This window comes from Mixophyes fleayi, chromosome 1 (assembly GCF_038048845.1).
Source record: "Mixophyes fleayi isolate aMixFle1 chromosome 1, aMixFle1.hap1, whole genome shotgun sequence".
NCBI classification, from domain to species: domain Eukaryota; kingdom Metazoa; phylum Chordata; class Amphibia; order Anura; family Limnodynastidae; genus Mixophyes; species Mixophyes fleayi.
The window spans coordinates 461049916-461074975 of record NC_134402.1 but is presented as its reverse complement, the minus strand read 5'-3'; the positions used below and the strand labels follow the sequence as shown (position 1 = coordinate 461074975).

Genomic DNA, 25060 nt, shown 5'->3' with positions numbered 1-25060 from the left:
TGATAGGATGTGTGATACTGTGATAGGATGTGTGATACTGTGATAGGATGTGTGGTACTGTGATAGGATGTGTGGTACTGTGATAGGATGTGTGGTACTGTGATAGGATGCGCGGTACTGTGATAGGATGTGCGGTACTGTGATAGGATGCGCGGTACTGTGATAGGATGTGTGGTACTGTGATAGGATGTGTGGTACTGTGATAGGATGTGTGATACTGTGATAGGATGTGTGGTACTGTGATAGGATGTGTGGTACTGTGATAGGATGTGTGATACTGTGATAGGATGTGTGGTGCTGTGATAGGATGTGTGGTACTGTGATAGGATGCGCGGTACTGTGATAGGATGTGTGGTACAAGCGTGGTACTGTGATAGGATGTGTGGTACAAGCGTGGTACTGTGATAGGATGCGCGGTACTGTGATAGGATGTGTGGTACTGTGTGGTACAGCGTGGTACTGTGATAGGATGTGTGGTACTGTGTGGTACAGCGTGGTACTGTGATAGGATGTGTGGTACTGTGATAGGATGTGTGATACTGTGATAGGATGCGCGGTACTGTGATAGGATGTGTGGTACTGTGATAGGATGTGTGGTACTGTGATAGGATGTGTGATACTGTGATAGGATGCGCGGTACTGTGATAGGATGTGTGGTACTGTGATAGGATGTGCGGTACTGTGATAGGATGTGTGGTACTGTGATAGGATGCGCGGTACTGTGATAGGATGTGTGATACTGTGATAGGATGTGTGATACTGTGATAGGATGTGTGGTACTGTGATAGGATGTGTGGTACTGTGATAGGATGTGTGGTACTGTGATAGGATGCGCGGTACTGTGATAGGATGTGTGGTACTGTGATAGGATGCGCGGTACTGTGATAGGATGTGCGGTACTGTGATAGGATGTGTGGTACTGTGATAGGATGTGTGGTACTGTGATAGGATGTGTGATACTGTGATAGGATGTGTGGTACTGTGATAGGATGTGTGGTACTGTGATAGGATGTGTGGTACTGTGATAGGATGCGCGGTACTGTGATAGGATGTGTGGTACTGTGATAGGATGTGTGATACTGTGATGGGATGTGTGGTACTGTGATAGGATGTGTGGTACTGTGATAGGATGCGCGGTACTGTGATAGGATGTGTGGTACAAGCGTGGTACTGTGATAGGATGTGTGGTACAAGCGTGGTACTGTGATAGGATGCGCGGTACTGTGATAGGATGTGTGGTACTGTGTGGTACAGCGTGGTACTGTGATAGGATGTGTGGTACTGTGATAGGATGTGTGATACTGTGATAGGATGCGCGGTACTGTGATAGGATGTGTGGTACTGTGATAGGATGTGTGGTACTGTGATAGGATGTGTGATACTGTGATAGGATGCGCGGTACTGTGATAGGATGTGTGGTACTGTGATAGGATGTGCGGTACTGTGATAGGATGTGTGGTACTGTGATAGGATGCGCGGTACTGTGATAGGATGTGTGGTACTGTGATAGGATGTGTGATACTGTGATAGGATGTGTGGTACTGTGATAGGATGTGTGGTACTGTGATAGGATGTGTGGTGCTGTGATAGGATGTGTGGTACTGTGATAGGATGTGTGATACTGTGATAGGATGTGTGGTACTGTGATAGGATGTGCGGTACTGTGATAGGATGTGCGGTACTGTGATAGGATGTGTGGTACTGTGATAGGATGTGTGGTACTGTGATAGGATGTGTGGTGCTGTGATAGGATGTGTGGTACTGTGATAGGATGTGTGGTACTGTGATAGGATGTGTGGTACTGTGATAGGATGTGTGGTGCTGTGATAGGATGTGCGGTACTGTGATAGGATGCGCGGTACTGTGATAGGATGCGCGATACTGTGATAGGATGTGTGATACTGTGATAGGATGTGTGGTACTGTGATAGGATGTGTGGTACTGTGATAGGATGTGTGGTACTGTGATAGGATGCGCGGTACTGTGATAGGATGTGTGGTACTGTGATAGGATGCGTGGTACTGTGATAGGATGCGTGGTACTGTGATAGGATGCGTGGTACTGTGATAGGATGCGTGGTACTGTGATAGGATATGTGTGGTACTGTGATAGGATGTGTGGTACTGTGATAGGATGTGTGGTACTGTGATAGGATGCGTGGTACTGTGATAGGATGTGTGATACTGTGATGGGATGTGTGGTACTGTGATAGGATGTGTGGTACTGTGATAGGATGTGTGGTACTGTGATAGGATGTGTGATACTGTGATAGGATGCGCGGTACTGTGATAGGATGTGTGGTACTGTGATAGGATGTGTGGTACTGTGATAGGATGTGTGGTACTGTGATAGGATGTGTGGTACTGTGATAGGATGTGTGGTACTGTGATAGGATGTGTGGTACTGTGATAGGATGCGCGGTACTGTGATAGGATGTGTGGTACTGTGATAGGATGTGTGATACTGTGATGGGATGTGTGGTACTGTGATAGGATGTGTGGTACTGTGATAGGATGTGTGGTACTGTGATAGGATGCGTGGTACTGTGATAGGATGTGTGGTACTGTGATAGGATGCGCGGTGCTGTGATAGGATGTGTGGTACTGTGATAGGATGCGCGGTGCTGTGATAGGATGCGCGGTACTGTGATAGGATGCGCGGTACTGTGATAGGAGGCCACCTTTGCATTAAGAGGGTTCGTGAAATTTCATCCCTGCTGGATATTCCAAGGTCAACCGTAAGTGTTATTATTAGAAAGTGGAAGCGTTTAGGAACAACAGCAACTCAGCCAAAAAGTGGAAGACCACATAAAATTACAGAGCGGTGTCAATGACTGCTAAGGCGCATGGTGCGTAAAAGTCACCAACGCTCTGCTGATTCCAAAGCTGAAGAGTTCAGAACGTCCACTGGCATTAATGTAAGCACAAAAACTGTGCAGCGGGAGCTTAATGGAATGGGTTTCCTTGGCCGAGCAACTGGATGGAAGTCTCACATCATGAAGACCAATGCCAGGCATCGGATGGAGTGGTGTAAAGCACACCGACACTGGACTGTGGAAACGTGTTCTGTGGAGTGACGAATCACGCTTCTCTGTTTGGTAGTCAGAAGGGCAAGTCTGGGTTTGGCGGGTGCCGGAAGAACGTTACCTGTTTGACTGCATTATGCCAACTGTGAAGTTTGGTCTAGGAGGGATAATGGTATGGGGCTGTTTTTCAGGGATGTGGGCTAGGCCCCTTATCTCCAGTGAAGGGCAATCTTAATGCTTCAACATACCAAGTCATTCTGGACAATGTTATGCTTTCAACTTTGAGGCAACACTTTGGAGAAGGCCCTTTTCTATTCCAACATGACTGTGCCTCAGTGCACAAAGCAAGGACTACAAAGACATGGTTTGAGGAGCTCGCTGTGGAAGAACTTGACTGGCCCACATAGAGCCCTGACCTCAACCCCATCGAACACCTTTGGGATGAACTGGAACGGAGATTGTGAGCCAGGCCTTCTCGTCCAACATCAGTGCCTGACCTCATAAATGCTCTACAGAATGAATGGGCACAAATTCCCACAGTAACACTCCAACATCTTGTGGAAAGTCTTCCAAGAAGAGTGGAAGCTGTTATCACTGCAAAAGGGGGATCAACTCCATATTAAAGTATCTGTAATTGTGTACAATGTCATTACAGTCACTGTTGGTGTAATGGTCAAGCGTCCGAACACTTTTGGCCATATAGTGTATATCTGGGATATCTGGGAAGCCGAGGTGTTGTACACTAAAGGATTCACAGTGTGCCAGCCGAGAGATAGAAGGCAACTCTGGATATATGTGTGGGAGCTGTAAATCTGCAGTAGCTGAAGAAACACCCTCACCCTGCAAATTTATATATATATATATATATATATATATATATATATATATATATATATATATATATGTATATATAAGACCAAGGAATCCGGTGCCTTCTGGTGTAGTATTTAGTAGAGACGGTTCAGATATAAATAAGGTAATGTATCTGCGTACTGAATATATAGGTTGGACGTCTGTGTTGGGATTCCCGGATTATAGCTTCAGTATTGAAGGTCTCCAAACATCAATTAAGATATACAGAGAAACCAGAGATATTATTACACCACTACCACCAAGTGCGTATATGCGTACCAGATATAAAAGAAAATCTTCTTATCTGTATTATTTCATCAATATACGTAATCCATACAATTTCCAAGGAGTTTATGCGTGGTTCTCAAATATATCAGGTGCAAACAGAGAAAAGACAAGATGCGTAGTATTGCCAACTATAAATGTTATACCATTCACCCGGCGCTCTAATTATATTTTGCGTACCAGAATGTGAAAAACAAATGGCTTATCTGCAAATGCTGTTTCTTGACGATCTAGGCAGCTCCACTGATGTTATGACCAATCCTCTCTGTGTACTAAGTATGAGATACTATATAGTGTAGTATGTTTACACAGTACTTTATATATAAACATATACAACATATAAATTGCACACTTTAAGTAAATTCTGTCCTTAGTGGTTCTTCTCCAATGAGTCCATGTAGTTTTTCCCATAACCTCCACACAAAAAGTCAACTGAAGAAAACTTCAGTAGGTACCACTGATTGTAGGTTCAGCCAAACACCAATATAATGTCCAGAACAAGCACAACGCGTTTCATTTCCAACAGAAGCTTCATCAGGAGGAAAGAACAGGTGTACTGTATGTATCTGTAGTATATAATCGGCGGTGCCATTTTGAGCAGGTGCAGTATCGCATTTTTGTGCATGCGCATGCAGGTTACAGCTATCGTGAGCATCAACAATTCAAGGGGGGAATGGAGACTCACCTACCAGCTTCGGAGTTCCCTTATATGCAGTCCACCTTAGTTTCTTTCTATAAAGGTGCCCATATAGCGGTGGCCATTTTAAGTGTGGGCAATGTGTACAGCCTTACTAATAGGGTGGCCATATTAATTATTGGAGGCATACTGTCAATATGGATACATATCATCACTATGATAATACACAATAAATTAATTATATAAAATAAAATAGTTCCACATAAAATAATTGGTATAAGATATAAAAATTTATATAAACATGTGGATGAATGATTCAAATACAGTTGTTAAAGATTCTAAAATTGTTATAATATTATGAATATAACATTTTTAACACTTAAGAACCTCTAGTATAATAACAGAGTTAAATATGTTAAAATATTAGAGTAAAAGCGGGGATATAGCTAAAATACTTCAATCTGGGATATAAGGATGGGGTATACAGCTTTATAAGAATGGCGCTATTTGATAGTTCTCGTACAAACCCTGTGGTGATGGGGAGGGTCCCTAGTCCGTAAATCCAGTTCATCTCTCTTTGTGAAAGTTTCTTCTGTAAATCCCCCCCTTGATCCCAGTCTGACATGTTGTATTGTTTTATAATGTAATTGATGAGGATTCGATCTATGTTTTAGAATGAAATGTCTTGATACAGAATCTCTCTCAATTCTGTTCTTAATATTCCTGTATAAGTAGTTTTAAAGGTCCTTTGTTTTTATCCTACGTATTTCAAACCACAAGAACATTCCAATAAATAAATGACTGAAGATGTCAGACAGTTCACAAATTGTGTAATCTGATACTCGGTACTATTATTATGGTTACTAAAGGTTCTTTTCACTGGATTGGCATATTGGCAAATATTACAGTGGTTGCATTTGACAAATCCTTAAATATCTAGAAACGTAGTATTTTCATTCTTTTGCTCTGTGAACATGTTTATATGTATATATCAAATCCCATCACCTCTTACAGGATGACCTCTCATGACACGGCCAATCACAGAAGCGATAAACTTCAAACCAAACTAGCCACTTAAAATTATAGGAACCCACATCAAAGATTATTTTTTTGATAGCTCATATTTCAGTATAAATGAAGTCACAGAAGCTGTTATCCTATATGTTACCTGTATATCTCCACAGTCTATGGGGGGAATTCAATTGATGGCAAGATTTTTTTTTCTGCGCAGCGTTAAAAAAAATAATAATAATCCTGCGCGGGTTTTTTTTACACGGTGGAGTGACCATTTTTCTTTAACGCAGCGTGAAAATTCATGCAATTCAATTGAAAAAGAGGGAATGCTGCCCCCAGCGCGTTAATCATTGTGTTTGCGAGTTTTTAGGGGAGTGAAGGTGAGTGTTTAACGCGGTTATGTATAACACAAAAAAAAGGTTTGGCATAAATTACATTTTCATACATTAGATTACATTACACAACCATTATATTTGATAATATCTACATTACAGTACTTTCTTTAGCATATTTTTTTATTTAACATTTTTTTTTACTATAGAATCATCTATACCATGTCAAGACACATTAGTGCATACATATTTGTACAAAAACATACATAAATATATTTCATTAGTGATTTTAATTTTTTTGTGTTTTTTTTCTCATTATCTTTTCACAAGAAAATCAACATGTTATGCATTACTGATAAACAAAGTTTTTCTTTTTTTTTTTTTCATTATTACATCAAATAGTTTTATTAGGTTTTTTATTTTTAGCACACCCCAAAGAGGTGCGAGATAAAACAGCATATTGGCCTGTTTAACGCGCCGTGTTAAAAAACAATTGAATAGCTTTTAACGCGGCTGCCTGTCACACACCCTATACTTTCAATAGACCTTCTACTGGAGCGCGAGAGGACCGTTTCATGAAAAAACCTGAGCGTTAAAAATTGAATCGCGGGTAAAGTTAACCCACTCGAAAATGATAAAAAACAGCGTTAAAATGACTTAACGCGGTGTAAAAAAATATATTGCTGTCAATTGAATTCCCCCCTATGTGTTTATTGACTGGGGTACTCTGAGGTCACAGGATCTTTTACTGATCAATACTCTAGGAGGCATTTTCCAGCTAAACATCCACCTACCCTCATCTATACTCAGTAAATACATAACAACATTATCAGTGACACCTACAGACTAATAACTGAAATATACACCAACAATTGTATCTATATTACACAGTTTATTCTTTCATGCTGAGTGTGAGGCTGGAAATTGTAAGAAATTACTAATCCAGATACCTCATCTTTCACCAGGTTAGATACATGTCATCTGACCTCATCCTGCTGTGATGATCTCCGCTCTGTTCTTATTACACCTCGGTCTCTGATCCGATTACACCTGTCATGGAACAATCTGCAGGACTCTGGAATAAAACTTCTGTGCGAGGGACTAAGACATCCAGATTGTATCCTACAAGATCTGGCGTAAGAGCTGTTTTAGTATTTATATAACTGTCCTCTCAGTACAAGACATAGACCACACAAGGCAAAATCATAGAATGTTTTTGCCTTTTATTATTATTATTATTAATTTTTATTTATAGGGCGCCACAAAGTATCCGTAGCGCCGTACAAGGACAAACAATGGCACAGTACAAGGTGAAACAGCACAGTACAAGTAACAGTAAGCACTATAACTCTGGGGGCTCAGGCACAGCATGAAAGAGAGGGAGGGAGGGGAAAAGTGAGTATAGGCAGGTAACTATGGCCCAAGAGGGTGGGCACGGATGACAGGTAAAGAGTCACAGAGGGGAGCGGAGAGAAGCGAGAGGAGACAGAGGGCAGAGGGTTGGAGAGGAGGTGAACTGAGTAGCTGGAGAGCGCAGTTAAAAGTGATGGAAACAGGAGGTAGGAGAGCCCTGCTCAAAGGAGCGTACAATCTAAAGGGAGGGGAAGACAGACAGGCACATGGATGAGACGGAGATGGAGTCGAAGGGGGAGAAGGGAAGAAGGGATGAGAAAGAGAGGTAGTGGGAGTTTAGGCATGAGACTGGAAGGCTTTAAGGAAAAGGTGGGTTTTTAATGTTCGTTTGAAAGAGGACAGATTAGGGGAAGTTCTGATGGAGCGGGGGAGCTTGTTCCAATGGAGGGGAGCGGCGCGGGAGAAGTCTTGGATACGTGCATGAGAGGAGGTAATCAGAGGGGAAGAGAGGCGACGATCGTTGGACGATCGCAGTGGGCGGGAGGCTGTGTGAATAGAGATAAGGTTAGAGATGTAGGGAGCAGTGGAGTTGGCAAGGGCCTTGTAAGTCAGAGTGAGGAGCTTGAAAAGGATTCTGTAGGGGAAGGGGAGCCAGTGAAGGGCTTGGTAGAGTGGGGAGACAGAGGTGGAACAGCGAGAGAGGAAAATAAGCCTAGCAGCGGCGTTAAGTACAGATCTAAGGGGAGCGAGATGAGAGAGGGGGAGGCCGATAAGGAGAAGGTTGCAGTAGTCCAAGCGGGAGATAATCAGAGAGTGGACGAGAGATTTGGTGGCATCCTGGGAGAGGAAGGGCCGAATGCGGGCAATGTTGCGAAGCTGGAAACGGCAGGATTTGGCGAGAGAGTGAATGTGAGGGGCAAAGGAGAGAGAGGAGTCGAGGATGACACCTAGGCAGCGGAGTTGGGGAACAGGGGAGATAGATGAGTTGTCAACAGTGATGGAGAGGTCAGAGGGGAAGGAGGTATGAGAGGGAGGAAAGACAATGAGTTCAGTTTTAGCAAGATTGAGTTTAAGAAATCTAGAGGACATCCAGGAGGAGATGGCAGAGAGGCATGCGGATACCCTGGAAAGAAGGGAGGGAGAGAGATCAGGAGAGGAAAGGTAGAGTTGAGTGTCATCAGCATAAAGGTGGTACTTGAGGCCGAAGGAGCTGATGAGTGCACCCAGAGAAGAGGTGTATAGTGAGAATAGTAAGGGTCCAAGGACAGAGCCCTGAGGGACCCCGACTGGAAGGGAGGAAGAAGGGGAGAGAGAATCAGAGGTGGAAACAGAGAAGGAACGGTCGGCAAGGTAAGAGGTGAACCAGGAGAGGACGGTACCGGAGAGGCCAATGGACTGAAGGGTGTGAAGCAGGAGGGGGTGGTCAACGGTGTCAAAGGCCGCTGAGAGGTCGAGGAGAATCAGGAGGGAGTAGTGGCCCATGGCTTTAGCCGAGAGGAGATCGTTCGTAACTTGAGCCAGGGCAGTTTCAGTGGAATGGAGGGGGCGGAAGCCTGATTGGAGAGGGTCAAGGAGGGAGTGTTCAGAGAGGTAGGTGGAGAGACGGTTGCAGACAAGTCTCTCGAGTATTTTGGAGGCAAATGGGAGAAGGGAAATGGGGCGGTAATTAGAGAGTGAGGTGGGGTCAAGATTGGGTTTCTTGAGAATGGGTGAGACGAGAGCATGTTTAAAGGCGAAGGGGAAGATGCCGGTGGAGAGGGACAGATTAAAGAGGTGAGCGAAGTGGGAGCAGGTGGAGGCGGAAAGGGAGCGAAGAAGGTGAGAAGGGATGGGGTCCAGGGGGCAGGTAGAAGGGGGGGAAGAAGAAATGAGAGAGTGGACTTCCTCACCCGAGGTGGGGCGGAAGGAGAGAAGTAGTTGGTAGCTGAGGGGAGAGGGGGGGGAGAGTGGAGGGGGGCGGAAGGGCGAGAGGGGGGGTGGCGGAAGAGTGGGTGGAGGAGGAGATTTCAAGTCTGATGGCCGCGATTTTTGAGGAGAAAAAGGAGGTGAAGTCATTGGCAGATAAGGAGGAAGGGAGGGGGGAGGTGGGGGAGACAGGAGAGTGTTAAAGGTAGCGAAGAGGCGGCGGGGGTTGGAGGACTGGGAGGAGATGAGGGATTTAAAGAAGGATTGCTTAGCGAGCGAGAGGGCAGAGCTGTAGGAGGAGAGGATAAACTTGAAGTGGAGGAAATCAGCCAGGGAGCGAGATTTCCTCCAGTGGCGTTCGGCAGTACGAGAGCATTTTTGGAGAAAACGGGTAAGTTTGGAGTGCCAGGGTTGGGGATTGGAGCAGCGAAGGTGGATGGGCTGGGCAGGGGCAACCGCATCAAGGGCAGCGGAGAGTGTTTGGTTATAGAGGGAGGCCGCCTGATTAGGGCAGGACAGGGTGGTAAGGGGAGAGAGGAGAGTTTCGAGAGAAGAGGATAGAATAGCAGGATCAAGGGTGTCGAGATCGCGCCTGGACCGGGTAGATTTGGGTGGGGGGAGGGGTGGAGGAGTAGAGGAGAGAGAGAATGAGAGGAGATGGTGGTCCGAGAGTGGAAAGGGGGAGATAGTGAAGTCGGACAGACTGCAACGGTGGGAGAAGACAAGGTCAAGGGAGTGACCAAGGCAGTGGGTAGAAGAGGAGGTCCATTGGGAGAGGCCAAGGGAGGAAGAAAGGGCAAGGAGTTTAACGGAAGCAGGGTCGGTGGGGTTGTCAATAGGGATATTGAAGTCGCCAAGGATAATGGAGGGGATGTCAGAGGAGAGGTGGTGTGGAAGCCAGGCAGCAAAGTTGTCAAGGAAAAGGGAGGAGGGCCCAGGGGGACGGTATATGACAGAGACGCGGAGATGGATGGGGTAGAAGAGACGGATAGAGTGGACTTCAAAAGAGGAGAAGGAGAGGGAGGGTTCAGGAGGAATGAGTCTGAAAGTACAGGTGGAGGATAGGAGAATGCCCACTCCACCGCCTGGGCGGTCTCCAGGTCTGGCGGAGTGGGTGAAGGAGAGGCCGCCATAGGAGAGAGCGGCAGGGGAGGCAGTGTCGGAATCAGTGAGCCAGGTTTCGGTAATGGCAAGAAGGTTAAGAGAGTTAGATAAGAAGAGGTCATGGATAGAGGGGAGTTTGTTGCGGACGGATCTAGCATTCCAGAGGGCACAGGAGAAAGGGAGGGAGGGGAGAGGGGAGATGGAGATAAGGTTAGCGGTGCGCGGGGGAGTGCGGGGACAGGAGCGTGAAGTTGGGCGAGGTGAGAGTATGGGTATGGCAAGTGAACAGGGAGGCATGGTGGGGTGGGGGAGGAGTGGAAGAAGTAGAGGGGACCGAAGAATCGTCTGAAGCAGAGGGGCGGGAGAGGAGGACAGGGGGAGTCAGAAGGTAGACAAGAGGAATTGAGATAAGTGAGTTAAATAAAGTAATAGCCTTGCCTTGCCTTGTTTTAATATAGTTTTCTTTAATGTCATCTGAGTATATTTTTAACAAATTAATTTTCCATTTATTAAGTTACAACCATTGTTTGAATTTGTTAACTTTTTTTATTAATTATTATTTTGCATTAGTTGTTAGTATTGCTACTTATATTTTAAGAAATGACCTAATCCAGATACCTCATCTTTCATCAGGTTACAGTGGTGTGAATTGACCTCATCCTGCTGTGATGATCTCCGCTCTGTTCTTAATACACTCCGATCTCTGATCAGACTGGATCTAACAGAGAACGATCTGGAGGACTGTGGAGTAAAACTTCTGTGCGAGGGACTGAGACATCCAGACTGTATCATACAAGATCTGACGTAAGAGCTGTCTTAGTATTTTTTTTTTTGTGTAATTTGTTTTTATTAAGATATATAAAGGAATACAGACAGCACACAAAGCATGCTTCAAAAACAGAATCATGTAAAGATATCACAATCCGTCAACAAATAGTGCGGTCTGTAAAACATATAATACACAACAGACACAAGAAAGAAAAAATTAGAAAAGTGTACGGAATAGGAGGAGAACGGATGAGTAGAGTAGAAAGGAAGCGAGAACATAGAAGCATTTACGATGTATGATCCTGAATGAATATAGCACATTTATTATTATTATGCTTTAATGTAATCTTGTAAATTCCGACATTTAATTCCGATATGTATGCGATTGTTTTTCTTTTCTTTTTGTTGTTTAGTATGTTTATATCTTAAAAAATTTCAATAAAAATACTGGATTTAAACAAAAAAAGAAAGGAAGTGAGAAGAGGAGGCTAGAGAGGTCGGGTGTCCCGGGCACTAGGAGTCTTTACCCAGGACATCACCAGATGATGGACTTACCAGAGTAATATAGCTGGTACTATGGTCCTCTGGTAGCAGGGTGACAACGGAACAGGAGAATCAGCAGATGGTGAGAGAATGCTCGAGGAAAGTCTATGACTAGCAGCAACTGGTACTGAGTAGATGAATGTACACGAGGAACCAGATGGACAAGGGAACGTGAGGGAAGTCAGTGGTCTGCGTATAGCAAGTTGTACCACTGTCTATAGTGAGGAGGAATGTCCAGGAGTAGCGAGGAGGTAGTGAGAGTCCGCGGTCTGCATATAGCAAGTTGTACCGCTGTCTATAGTAAAGGAATGGAATCCAGGTGAAGGTAGATAACAGGGAAGTCAGTGGTCTGCGTATAGCAAGTTGTACCACAGCTTATGTGAGAGGATACTTGAAACTGGTGTCACAGGGAACAGGAGTCAGTGGTCTGCGTCAGCAAGTTGTACCACTGCTATATATATATGTGAGGAGGGGCACGAGGAGATGAATGTAAAGCAGAGTATACACGGGGCACACAGAACTTGATCCCACGATGATATCCACAATACAACAATAACTGACAAGCACTGCTAGAAGTATACAAAAGTCACAATAGCTATCCAGGCAATAGGAAACAAAGTCAATGGTAACAATAGCTTCAGTGGATAGGAGGCTCCGGAGGAGAACACAACTCAGTCCAGATGGATATGCAATACAAAAGCAAAGTCAATGGAAAGTATGCATACCGCGGTTCAGGAGAGCAGGCTGTCAGAGAGACGTGCAGGGATACCTGAACGGCTGAAGGCCGGCAGGAGGAGAGACCACTAGAGGGTGGAAGCGGTAATCAGGTTGGTGCAGCGCACGGCAGGTAATCCAGAAACAACGAAGCAATACTCAGGAAGCAGTAGTAAGTGGAATCTGGAAACATGAAGAACACGGGAGAGTTGAGGCTGTCTGGTATCCAGTAGTAGTGGTGGAGGCAGCGGAGAGAAGGCACGCTGAACACGGAACGTTGAGACGATCAGGAACTCTGTAGTAGTAACAGAGGCAGCGGAGAGCTGACACTATAAACACAGGAGCGTTGAGACGATCAGGAACTCTGTAGAAGTAACGGAGGCAGCGGATAGGAATCAGCTGAGTGCAGGCACGATGAACACAGGAGAGTTGAAACGAGCAGGAGTCCGGTAGTAATAGCAGATAGGAATCAGCTGAGTGCAGGCACGAGGAACACAGGAGAGTTGAAGTGGTCTGGAAACCACAAACGAAGTAGACAGGAATCAGCTGGAGCTGAATACACGAGGAAACACAGGAACACCTTCAGAGGCTCATGGGGAATCAGACTCCAAGATCAGGCAACCAGGTAATGATCACAGGTGGTTTAAATAGGGCGGGTTGCCTGATCATCCAATCAATTAAAAGCAACATGTAATGAAGGTTTGATAAGGGCTGCACATGCGCAGACCCTCAGGATGGCGGACGGCCACGGTTCCTGAACACACGGGAAATGGCACTCACAGTCCGGTGAGTGACATAGGGTAGAGAATAGAAAGAGAGAGAAAGGAAGACTCCTCTTAATATAACACTTGTAAGACGAGGGAAGATTGCCCCACTGAGGAAGGTACATTGTGCCAATTTTCCCGTATGCCCACTGTAAACGGTTGGATAATTAAGTTTGATGAGACCACGGATGTATAATCCCAAGTAAGAGACACAACTTCAGTTAGCACAACAGATTTATTTAAAATATACTTAGCTACAATTGTTGATAAATTCACTAGGAGCCCTCCTCAGTCCGTCAGTGAGGCTGGAATGGGTTTCAGGCTCCCTGGCGCGTCTGCCGTCCGCGTCACTCTAGGGAAAAGGCTACTGAGACCCCCCTGTCTAAGTTTATATAATGAGCAGAAAATGATCCCAGCCACCGCCCCAGGTGTGCATGTCGTAAGATCATATGTTATCATCATTAACAGATAGATGGTTAAAGTGAATACTGATGCAATACATGGAATTGATGACAGTATCATTCTGAGTAAAAAACAGCTAATTTTGCAAATTAAACAATTACAATAATATATTGCTTATAAACAAACATTACAAAAGTATACATAAGAATACACAAATACTTATATATATGTCTGTTGTAAAATCAACATTACCTTAAGTTGATAAATAACCATTGTCTCTCTGAGTTCTAAATTACTTAAAGAGCTGAGTTGAAGGACATAGTTCACTGCACTAGTTTTAGAGAAAACCTGGTCATAAAAGTCAAGTAAATAATATGAAGAAACATCACAGACTTAGGGCTAGATTTACTAAGCTGCGGGTTTGAAAAAGTGGGGATGTTGCCTATAGCAACCAATCAGATTCTAGCTTTCTTTTATTTAGTACTTTCTACAAAATGACAGCTAGAATCTGATTGGTTGCTATAGGCAACATCCCCACTTTTTCAAACCCGCAGCTTAGTAAATCTAGCCCTTAGTATCTGTTCATAAAAAAACACATAGAAATCAACGATAGACTCCATATTGTTTCTTAATAAAAGGAAAATACCATAACACCTACACCCACACACTCTTACCACCATGAGAGAATGACTAGTCACAACCCATGAGGGAGCGGTAAGATGGAGATTCCTTAAACTCGAGCCAGTGGAGCCGCATTGCCGCATAGTCAGTGACTTTCTTCTGGCCAGAAAAGGTTATGTCATCCATAAGCCTGTAACGAACTATCCATCTAAACCATTCCCGCATGTCAGGGGGCACAGGTGACTGCCAATGGACCGGGATAACTGCTATGGCAGCATTGCACAGATGTCGGAGTAAGGATTTTTTATTCTGAGAAATGGGGATGTGCGAAAGACTGAACAACCAGAAATCTGGTCCTTCCGGGACCGGGCTACCCATAATTTCCTCAACGACTGATTTCACCATACTGTCTTTGTCTTAGTATTTATATAACTGTCCTCTCAGTACAAGACATAGACCACACAAGGCAAAAGCACAGAGAAATTACCTACTATAATTTCCATTTATGTCATCTGAGTATATATTTATGGAACTATTTTACTATTTATTAACTTACATCCTTTGTTTTGTTTTATTATAAGTTTTTTTTTCTTAATAACTTGTTTTTTTTTACATTAGTTATTAACATTACTAGTGTTACAACTGAGTTGTGAGGTGATTAGTGAAGTTCAGAGTCATACGGCCGGAGAGTCATGAAACACACAGTGGGGTGTTGCAAAAGCTCTAAGTTTATTAAACAAAACAGCAGTTTATATATTATTGGAGTCACATAGACATATTAGCGCCAGCATATCAGTTGTGCAGCTTGTAGGACACTGAGCCAGCGAAAAGCAAAGTACATATCTTCAAGGCTAAATAAGCTGTAACAGAATATAACAAGTGTGGGTGTAGGTTCATTTTAACATTCCTTTGATTCCTTTGAGCCACATAGGTTTTAACTCTTTCAATTCCCTTCTTTTTTGTTCAAAACCTAAACCCTGTGTGACAGGATGGACCGCCTATCCCACCTTGTCTGTTGCTGCTGGGAACCGGCTGGGATTACTTTGCCACCGTTCCCTTTCTTTATCCCAAATGCGCCCTCTTGCTGCAGTAGGAGGGGCTTACAAATGCTGCCACGACTGGACTCCTTACCGGCATCCAGTACCGGGTTTCTTCTGGGTAACTGACCCGGTGAGTGTACCCCATTACTGGTGTACCTGGGCTGGTAATCCTGACCTCTTACTATGGATCAGGGAAGCTGTGGATGGATCCCCCCCTGGCCTATCACACTGACCAGGGCTGCTGGGTAGCGACAGAGCAGTGATACCAGAAAGCTGGGTCCAAACCTCAGAAACAGCCGGGAACGGATTAGATTTTGGGTCTAATCTGTTCGGCACAGGATTTTCAGCATGGAAGATATTTTCAAACCGGTCTTTGAAGCAAGTGATGTTTATTTGCAGTCACACTGATTGGAGGTACCAGTGCTAAGGTCAGATGAAATCAGAAGAACAACTTTTAATACAAAACAGTGATGTTTTTATACACATTTGAGCGCAGCCTCACTGGATAAGCCAGCTCCCTGAGGTCTGAGTTATTTTTAGAATTAGGATGTAATTTGTTTATCCAAACATGGATTTACATGCAATTCAAAGCTAACAATATTTACACTTATCTGTGATATCTTATAACTTGCTGCGATGTCCTGCATCACATGATGTTTACAATGTTCAGAAAGGTTTGAACACTCTGACAAAAGGCCACAACGACCCCCTGCTGGGCCGCATTTGACACTTCATCCAAAAACTTAGCATTTCCTGCTATTAGATTCCGTCTCCACATAGGCCTAATTGGAGATTTCCTCTAGCAACCTTACAAACCCAAACAATGACACTTCCATACAAAACACATCTCAATGTAACAGGATAAGTGCATTTCACATTTTACATTGGTGCCTGCAACTCTGATTTAAATACATTTCTACAATAAATTATTTCCACATGATCCAGCCACAAATAAGTAATTTATCAGTGATCCAGTCGCACCTTATCTCCCTCAATATGAGTGATAGACCCTCTTAGTAACCCATATATCACAATTTAGGAACCCTAATGTATTCCAAATCATGGGATCAATGATTCATTACTGTCAATGTCACTATATTGGTTATCAATCATATATACATATCCTTACCTTCTAATCAACCTTCTGTTAGGCTCTCGCACCTGGTCATTGTACCAACATTCAAATTATCTACCTGTTCCTGTTCATTATTTATATAAAACTGATTAGTAAGTAGGATATGTGCAGACTTAGCGGCTGACAGTTACTTCAGTATCAGCATTGTTTACTTCTGTTACTTAACTTTTAGCTGATATTATATGACCCTTCTTGAAGTAGGGAGGAATTAGGAGACAGACAACAAAGCAAAAGGGTATTGTGATTAAGATAAACTGCTAATACTCAACGTAAAGGACATTATGGGGCCCTAAACTCGGGTTGCTTAAAACAGTCTTAGAATTAACATTGTTGATTGTAGATATGCAGATAAAAGAAAAGTTCATTTGAAGTCAATGCAAGTTATTGTTCCAAAAGACTATTGCAGTATAAACATGGGTGCAGTCCTCCAGGTTGCAGATGATGACAGTCTGGACAATGTCTGATGGTGCAGTCAGTCCATGATGGAGTTTCTTCCACAAGTCTTACGATAGTATCAGATTTGGCTGATTTGATCTTAGGAGAACAGCACTTTGTTGTTAGCATTTTCTTTTTAAAATAGATCCCCAATTTCTCTGCAATGAAACAAACAAGAATCATTACCAATACATGAGTCAATGATTGTAGGATACCTGACAACCATCCTCCAATGCATTTGAAGCAGGAAGAAGGATTCAGCCAACTGAACCATCCTCTGTCCTGGTCATATTTAGAATTATTTTATTTCTTTCTAAATTCTTCTTGAAGTTTTTTACCTAGTTAAAATGTTCATATATAGGTTCAAATGTATCTGCTATATAGGGAGAACATGCAGGCCCTCCTGTGTGACACATCCCATCCTGGGCTGCTGTTAAATATTCCGGTACCGGTGCTGTAACAAGTCATGTGCATGTTCCTTCTTAAGTGTTCTCTTATACATCATACAGGATGGACTATGTTTTAACTCCATGTCCTTTTTTATCCATGTGGCAGTAACTAACCTAGTTAAACTGCAATATCCCCTACCTCCTATTGGCAAAAATGTATATGCTTGGTGACCACACACGTGATAATATCCTGCCGGTACCTGTATCAGAAGCATACCATTCTGCTTGGACACCGCCCCGCTACTGCAGCCAGTGTCTTCTTTTGGTATCCTCCTCTCACCATGGTTTATTTACTACTATAATTTGATTTAACTCTTGTCCCAATATTCACCTTTTTTTATATTGGAGATGCAGTTGACTTTGAGTGGTGTTAGAAAAAGTCAAATCCCCATCCACATCCCCAACAATTTTACCCAATTCAGCATTTGATGTATTGACATTTTTACTAGGGTACTGTGTGATACATATTAGCATCTGCCTTTATAAGGATTTTCCTGATCTCTCAGCCTTCCACCATGGGGGTGTGATCCACCTACCACATACAATGATACCTTGGTATTATTAAACTCTTGGGACTTTAACTTGGTTGGAATTATTCAGTTCCTGTTGTCTGGCAGATATAATTCATCCCAGGTTACTGGTACAGCCAAATATGACATGGTTTGTGCTGAAATGGGGAATGTGTGCATATCCAACAATAACTTAAGATGCCTAATGCTTTGGCCAAGGCATAATGCATATTTTTTAATTTATTGTTCCAATCCTCTTTCAGTTCATCATTAAGGCCCATGCACATACCTAGAACCAGTGTTAGCAGTGGCTTATACATTATTACTTCCTTTGTTAATGTTCTTGCAATGGGATGCATGGTTCCAAGTGTCTCTTCCTGCCACCTTTACTGACGTTAAGTAAGTTCTAATACGGCCCTTCAAACCGGGGGTTCAATCCTTTTCTCACGTGTGATCTGGCCATTACTGGATAGAGTGAACGGGGCAGGCAATAGTGATGAGCTACCACCCACCCCCGTCCTTTTCCTCTGCTCCCAGCTTTTCCCATTCTGTCTTTTGCCGCACAGGGACTTGTTTTTGCATTTGTTTTAACATGTCAAAATTAAATGTTTCAACTGTCATGGTACATAACTGTACAGGGCTTTAAGGCTGCTTCCTTGGCTGCCTGGTTTGCAAATACATTCCCTTTCACCTCCATAGTATTGTCTCGTGTGTGTGCTTTCACCTTCACTACAGTCACCTACTTAGGCAACTACAGAGCAGCAAACAGCTACCAAATGCAATCAGAATGTTTTATTGGTTTTCCAGTTGTCCCCATAAAATCCCCATAAAATCCCTACTTTTCCATGTAGGGCCATAGTCATGGGCCACCCCGATAGCATAGTGGGAATCTCTGTTAATGTTAACTTTAGCCTCCTCTACCGGTTATAGTGTGGATTTTGTCTGTTGTTGACCTGCTCCTGTCCTGTTCCTGCTTGTCCCAGTGTTCCTTGGATACTCTGCCCGTTTTCTATTGGACCCCCCATTGTGACCCTATTGCCTTGTTCCTGGATTCTGCTGTCTTGCTGGTGACCCTGACCCTTTGGCGTGTTATTTGACCATTCTACTTGCTTGTGACCCCTGACCTCGGCTTACGTCTGACCATCCGTTACCATCTACCCAACCTCCTGCCGCTGCGGTGTTGTTTAACGAACTTGCTCTACGCTAGGAGTTAGGTCCTGGGGGCATCCGAGTACCTTGGAGCACATAAAAGCTCTACGGGAAAGACGGCTGCTATAGGTGAAGACCTCTGTCATCTGTTCTGCAAGTTCGTTATCAGCCCGGCAGCATAACAGTTCGTCTCACCTCTCACCTCGCCGGTAGCTATCAGGGAGGGCCGGGACCTGCACGCCTCTTACGGTGAACCCCAAGCTCCCTTGCGGGGGTCCCTGGCAAAGAGTAGAGGCATGTTAGACTCAGCGCCTCCTTGTTTAGCAGTGCTACTGCCTGCAGGTGACCTTCAGCCCAAGCATCCCGTGACAGTATACTCTGGCCATGTCTACTGAAGGACCTGGTGAACCATCTGTTCGTGACTTGTTACTACACCTGGCCCACAGGGTAGAGAAGCAAGAGTCTGAACAGGACCAGCTGCTCCAATGTATCCAGGGAGTTGCTGCCAGACTTGAGTCTCATATCCGCAATCATTGATTGGCCTAGACCTATGGAACTGAAAGCGATACAACGTTCAATTGGTTTTGCCAATTACTATATACAATTTATCCAACAATTTTCTTTGTTAATTTCTTCCATTACTGCCCTTATCCGGAAATCGGCCAATCAGAGGAACTGGACTTCTGAGGCCATCTCTGCATTTGATTCCCTGAAAAAGGCATTTTCTATGGCTCTGGTCCTTGCCCAACCAGACCAACAGAGACCCTTCTTCCTGGAGGTAGATACCTCATCTATCAGAGTAGGTGCAGTTTTTTAACATGAATCCTCCACTGGAAATCTCCATCTCTGTGGGTTCTTTTGCAAGAAATTCAATACCTTGAAACGCAGTAATTACATTGGCGATAAGGAGTTACTAGTGGACAAATCTGCACTTAAAGAATGGCGTCATCTCCTTGAAGGAGCCGTTTACCCTGTTACGGATCACAAAGACCTAATTTACCCCCAGGATGCTCACTGACTGAACCCATTCCAGGCTAGGTGGTCCTCATTCTTTGCTCGATTTCGCCTAAGACTCACCTACCGTTCTAGAGCTCTCAATTCCAGGGCTGATGCTTTATCCAGGTCTTTTGACATATCAGGTCTGTTACTGGTCTCGGAACCACCCCCCATACTCGAACCTTCCTGCATTGTCGACCTTACCAGAACTCCTCGAGTTGGTTGCTCCTATCTTGAACCTCATCTTTCTCGTTGCTGTCTCAATGCTATTGGTGGCCTACCCTTCATGCAGATGTTAAATAATTTATCGCCTCCTGTGTGGCATATGCTCAGAACAAAGTTCCCAGACAACCTCCATCCGGCTTACTCTTACCTCTGCCTGTTCCTGATTGCCCTTGGGTGAGTCTTTCCATGTATTTTATCACTGACTTGCCTCCTAATAATGGATTCAACACCATCTGGATAAAGGTGGATAGATTTTCAAAAATGGCTCACTTTGTTCCCTTGAGAGCCCTTCCTTCTGCTGCCAAGCTCGCGCAAGTCTTTATCAAAGAGATCTTCCGCCTCCACGGCTGTCCACAGGAGATAATTTCTGACCGTGGAATACAGTTTTTTTCTCTGTTCTGGAGAGCATTTTGTAAAGATTTGGGGGTCGCTCTGAAATTTTCCTCTGGCTACCACCCCCAGACCAATGGTCAGACAGAATGAGTAAACCAAGACCTAGAATTATTCCTCCGATGTTTCTCCCCTCATAATTAAACCAGCTGGAGCAACTTGCTGTCTTGGGCTGAATTCATCCACAACAACCACATTCATACATCCTCTGGGTTCTCCCCCTTCTTTACTGTGTATGGTGCCCACCCTATTCTCCCTGACTTATCTCCTCCTTCTGCTGTTACAGTTCTGGCTACCCACTCCATGGTACGTGATTTTGCCAATATTTGGTCTTCCACCAAGGAAAAATTGTTAAAGTCTTCGTACCAGTACAAACTCTCGAAAACTGGTTCCCATTCTCCATATCGGGGATAAGGTGTGGCTCTCAACAAGGAATCTTATGCTTTGGGTAAATTCCATGAAACTAGCGCCACGTTATATCGGGCCTTTTCCAGTGATTCAGATTATCAATCCTGTAGCCTACAGATTCCTCCCTCTCTTAAAATTCACATCACCTTTCACATTTCGTTGCTTAAACCCATGGTGCTCAATAAGTTTTCTTGCACTCCATCTTCTCCTCAACTTATTCCAACCACGGCTGGTAATGAATACGAGATTAGTCAATTGTAAGCTGCGTTGACGTTCCCAATATATGGTTCACTGGAGGGGGTTCGGCCCCGAAGAAAGGTCTTGGGTGTATGAGGAAGATCTGCATGTACCTCGCCTTTTGGCTATTTTCCTTAGGAAGCATTCTTTGTTGGATAATTCCCCTTGTAGAGAAGGGTACTGTCAGGTGCCGTCCCTGATTGTCCTCTGCAGCTGGGGACGGATGCCTTCCTGTTGTTGCTGCATGCCCCGATGCTAGGCAACGGGACGCCTCCGATCTCGTCTGTTAGACCCGGCAGTGAAGGGCGTATGCGCCTCTATGTAGCCCAGGCAACATTTAAGGGAGGCTCTGGCACCATTAGGGTGCGAGAGTATCTAGGTCGCCCTATGCTCCAGCGTTCCTGTATCGTTTACAGACTCGTGCATGACTTCCTGTGTTTTGACCCGGCTTCTCCTGACTCTGCTTTGGACATCCCTTTGACATTAGCTCATTCATCTGGCTCTGAACCCTGGCTCTACCCCCCATACTTCTGTCTGCTGCTCTATACCTTGCCTGTCTGCACAGTTTGCCTACTGCCTGTACGACCACGTCCATTCACTTCTCACCTTGCAGGTAGCTATCAGGGAGGGCCGCGACCTGCGCGCCTCTTGCAGCGAACCGCAAACTCCCTTGCGGTGTTCCCTGGCGAAGACCAGAGGCGCATTAGACTCCTCCTTGTTTAGCAGCACTAATACGCCAAGTACGCCACTAACTAAGCCAACATGAGTTGACTGGCTTCAGTTAATGGGACTGAGAAGGCATTTGCACGATCTATAACTGGAAACCATTCAGATGTAGTGGGAATCTAATTTTGCAGGGATTTGTCACAATAGGGCTGTCCACTGCCATCCTTTTATTGATCTCTCGAAAGTCATGTACTATTCGGTAGGAAATTGGTTCACCTGGTTTGACCTTCTTTTGGACCAGGAACAAAAGGTGGGTTCCAGGGAGAGCGACAGGGTCTCAAAACCTCGGCTTGCACGTAGACCTGTATTTGTTCATCTATTGCTTTATTTTGGTCTGTATTGAGAGTGTACTGTTTCATACATACAGGCTGGACATTAGGTTTAATTTGGATTGAGACTGGGGTGACAGGTAAGATGCCCACATCCACCTTACTGGTGGTCCACAGTGTGTCAGGTACCTGTATCAGAATATGGTCAATTTCAGCGTCTGTAAGCTGTACTCGTGTGTCTAATGCCTGGAGGTACATAAATGTGTCATAGGCAAGTTGCCCCTGTGGAGATGGTTATTTCTCCATCTTTGTATACTATGACTGCTTCTAGCGCAGATAGCTGATCGGCTACAACTAAAGTAACTGGGCAAGTTTCTGATACCAGCTCCTGGGCTATCACAGCCTTTTCAGAAGATAGTTATATAGATAGGGGCTTAGTTTTCTTTAATGGTGTAGTAGTTCAATTGAGGCCCACTGCATTTATGTGGTCATTCATTACCAGTTTCTCTGGAATTTGATCTGCCCTTATTACTGTCCTGGTCGCCCCAGAATCCACTAGGCAGAGCCCAGTTACTCCATGTTCTACTATTTTAATAGGTACAGTGCACTGAGGCCCTGGATTATTAAGTGACTCCACGGGCAGAGTGGGTATTTGGGGGCTGTTTTCCAATTGCACTGGGCTCTGCACTAGGACCTGTGAATTCCAAAGGGGCCAGTGAATTACAATTTCTTTTTATGTGTCCATTTTGGTGACAGTGAAAGCAAAGGCCTTTTCTCTTTGCTTCCTCTGAACTTTGTTTCCATTGACCCTGTCTACCTCTGCCCTTACTGGGGAAATCCAGGTTGCCATATGTATCTGTGTTTATGATATAAGCTGGCTGGGGATTAGGTTTTTTACATTTTTCTGCTTTTTCCTTCTGATTTTGTTCTATAACTCAGGATTATGAGCAATGTTGTGGGCTCTAGGTATCCTGCCTCGGGGCGACTTCTATAAAATTCTTCCTTGATTTGTGGGTTCAACCCATTGAAAAAGGTACCTTTAAAAATGTAAACCTCCCAAGGTGTATCTAATGTAAACCCCTGATCTGTGTGTCTGGGAAGTACTGAATCATAGTAAGTCTGTACTTACTCACATTTTTCCTGTCTCTTCTCTATATTGACTTGAGCATGTTCCACTAAACCATCACAGTAAACCTGGCATCTCTGCAGCCATTGACCGCCAGATACCAGTGTCTTCTGTTCATCCCCTTTGGCAGGGGGATTCTAATTAATATTATTGATTGTCACCACTACTCTTGATATTGCTTGCGCCGTGGAGTCTCCTGCTGCTGCTCGGGTGACCTCATCCAAATCCGTCCAGGTGGCGCCATAGACTGTATGCAATCTTTTCATATTTCTATGAACTGCCATTGGTTGATTTTTGGAATGTCCTTACTCCAGGGTTTGAACCAGGTGATAGAAACTTCCTTCTCCCTTCCCCTCTGGTCTGTTTCATTACTGGGAATATTCCAGTAGGCAGCACATTCCCATATGAGGAAAGGGGTGCTGAGGGTCCCTACTTGCCAGGTCTTGTATATCAACACGGGACAGTATTTATCAGTTCACTAGTGGGTTTTCTGGCACCTACCTTGCCAAGTCACATTTTTGGGTTGACTGGCCTTTAGTTTCTCTAAATATCTGGCAAAGTCTTTTCGTGTTAAGTTTGATTTTGAACAAGATGGATAGGATGGTGTCCATTTTGCCTGGCAACTCAGACGTATTGTGTCACGACCCCCTTAAAATCAGTCTCACATGGATGGCTAGAATTCATGAGGACAAACAAGACAATCCCCTTATTCAGGTGCCTCACTTGGGTACCAATGGAGATCTGCAGGAGTCCCTAACCAGATTCAATGGGCAGCTTTATACACCATCACTTCTTTCTGTTGATTTTGACAGTGACAGTGAACTATATTCCCAGAGAGTCAGGGACGTCTAGGGCAGACTGCCGGTTAAGGCCACGGAATGCCGAGTGTAGGCTTTACTCTCAGGTTCAACAGGACCATCTCACAATACAAAATACAACGTATGGTTCAATACATTCACACAATCATTCACCTAGAGACACAAGCACATGTAACAGAAAAAACTCATCACTGAGACTCATGATACCCGAGTCTTCCTTGGGAACTGACTGGTTGGAGGATACAGGAGGACAGAAAATACAGAGCAGATAAAAGTTCTACTCACCGCAGTTTTTTTTTCCATTAATACATTTTTATTGAGTTTTTCAAAGTTAAATGGGGTACAGAAAAAAGAAAGGGTAACAAGCACAGTTGGAGAAACAAACAAAAGGGGGGGGGGGTTCACTCAATTGAAACAGCGATCTTATAGCATGCACGTTACTTTGAGAAACAGAAATAAAATATACACATTGGTCTTTCTCATGGTACACCAGATTCACCGCAGTTTTTTGTACTTGTGTCGTCCAGTGGCCAACAGAGCCGCTCTCAGTGCCCCCCCAGAAGAACAGGAAATCTCTTTGGGACCTCCATGTTGTCAAAGCGGAGTTGTCAGATGATTAGTGAAAGTAACATTCATACAGCTGGGTGGGTGTTCCATAAGCTGTGAGTTTATTAAACAAAACAGCAGTTTATATAATATTTGAGTCACGTAGGCATATTAGCACTGCAAAAGTTTATCAGTTGTGCAGCTTATAGGGCACTGAGCCAGCGAAAAGTGAAGTACATGTCTTCAATGCTAAATAAGCTGGAACAGAATGTACCAAATGTGG

General features: G+C 44.2%; 1 protein-coding gene across 8 annotated transcripts in view; it reads left to right on the top strand.

Moving 5' to 3' along the window:
• Nucleotides 1-25060, top strand: part of LOC142102719 (NACHT, LRR and PYD domains-containing protein 3-like) — a 175939-nt gene that overhangs the window by 105746 nt on the left and 45133 nt on the right. For 6 of the 8 annotated variants that reach the window (XM_075187359.1, XM_075187356.1, XM_075187357.1 and 3 more), the window contains exons 6-7: nt 7111-7281; nt 11141-11311. The exons of 1 other annotated variant lie outside the window; for it this stretch is intronic. In XM_075187359.1, the coding sequence (XP_075043460.1) occupies nt 7111-7281; nt 11141-11311 (342 nt within the window). The remainder of the gene's footprint in view (nt 1-7110; nt 7282-11140; nt 11312-25060) is intronic. One more of the 8 variants, XM_075187361.1, reaches the window with a different exon arrangement.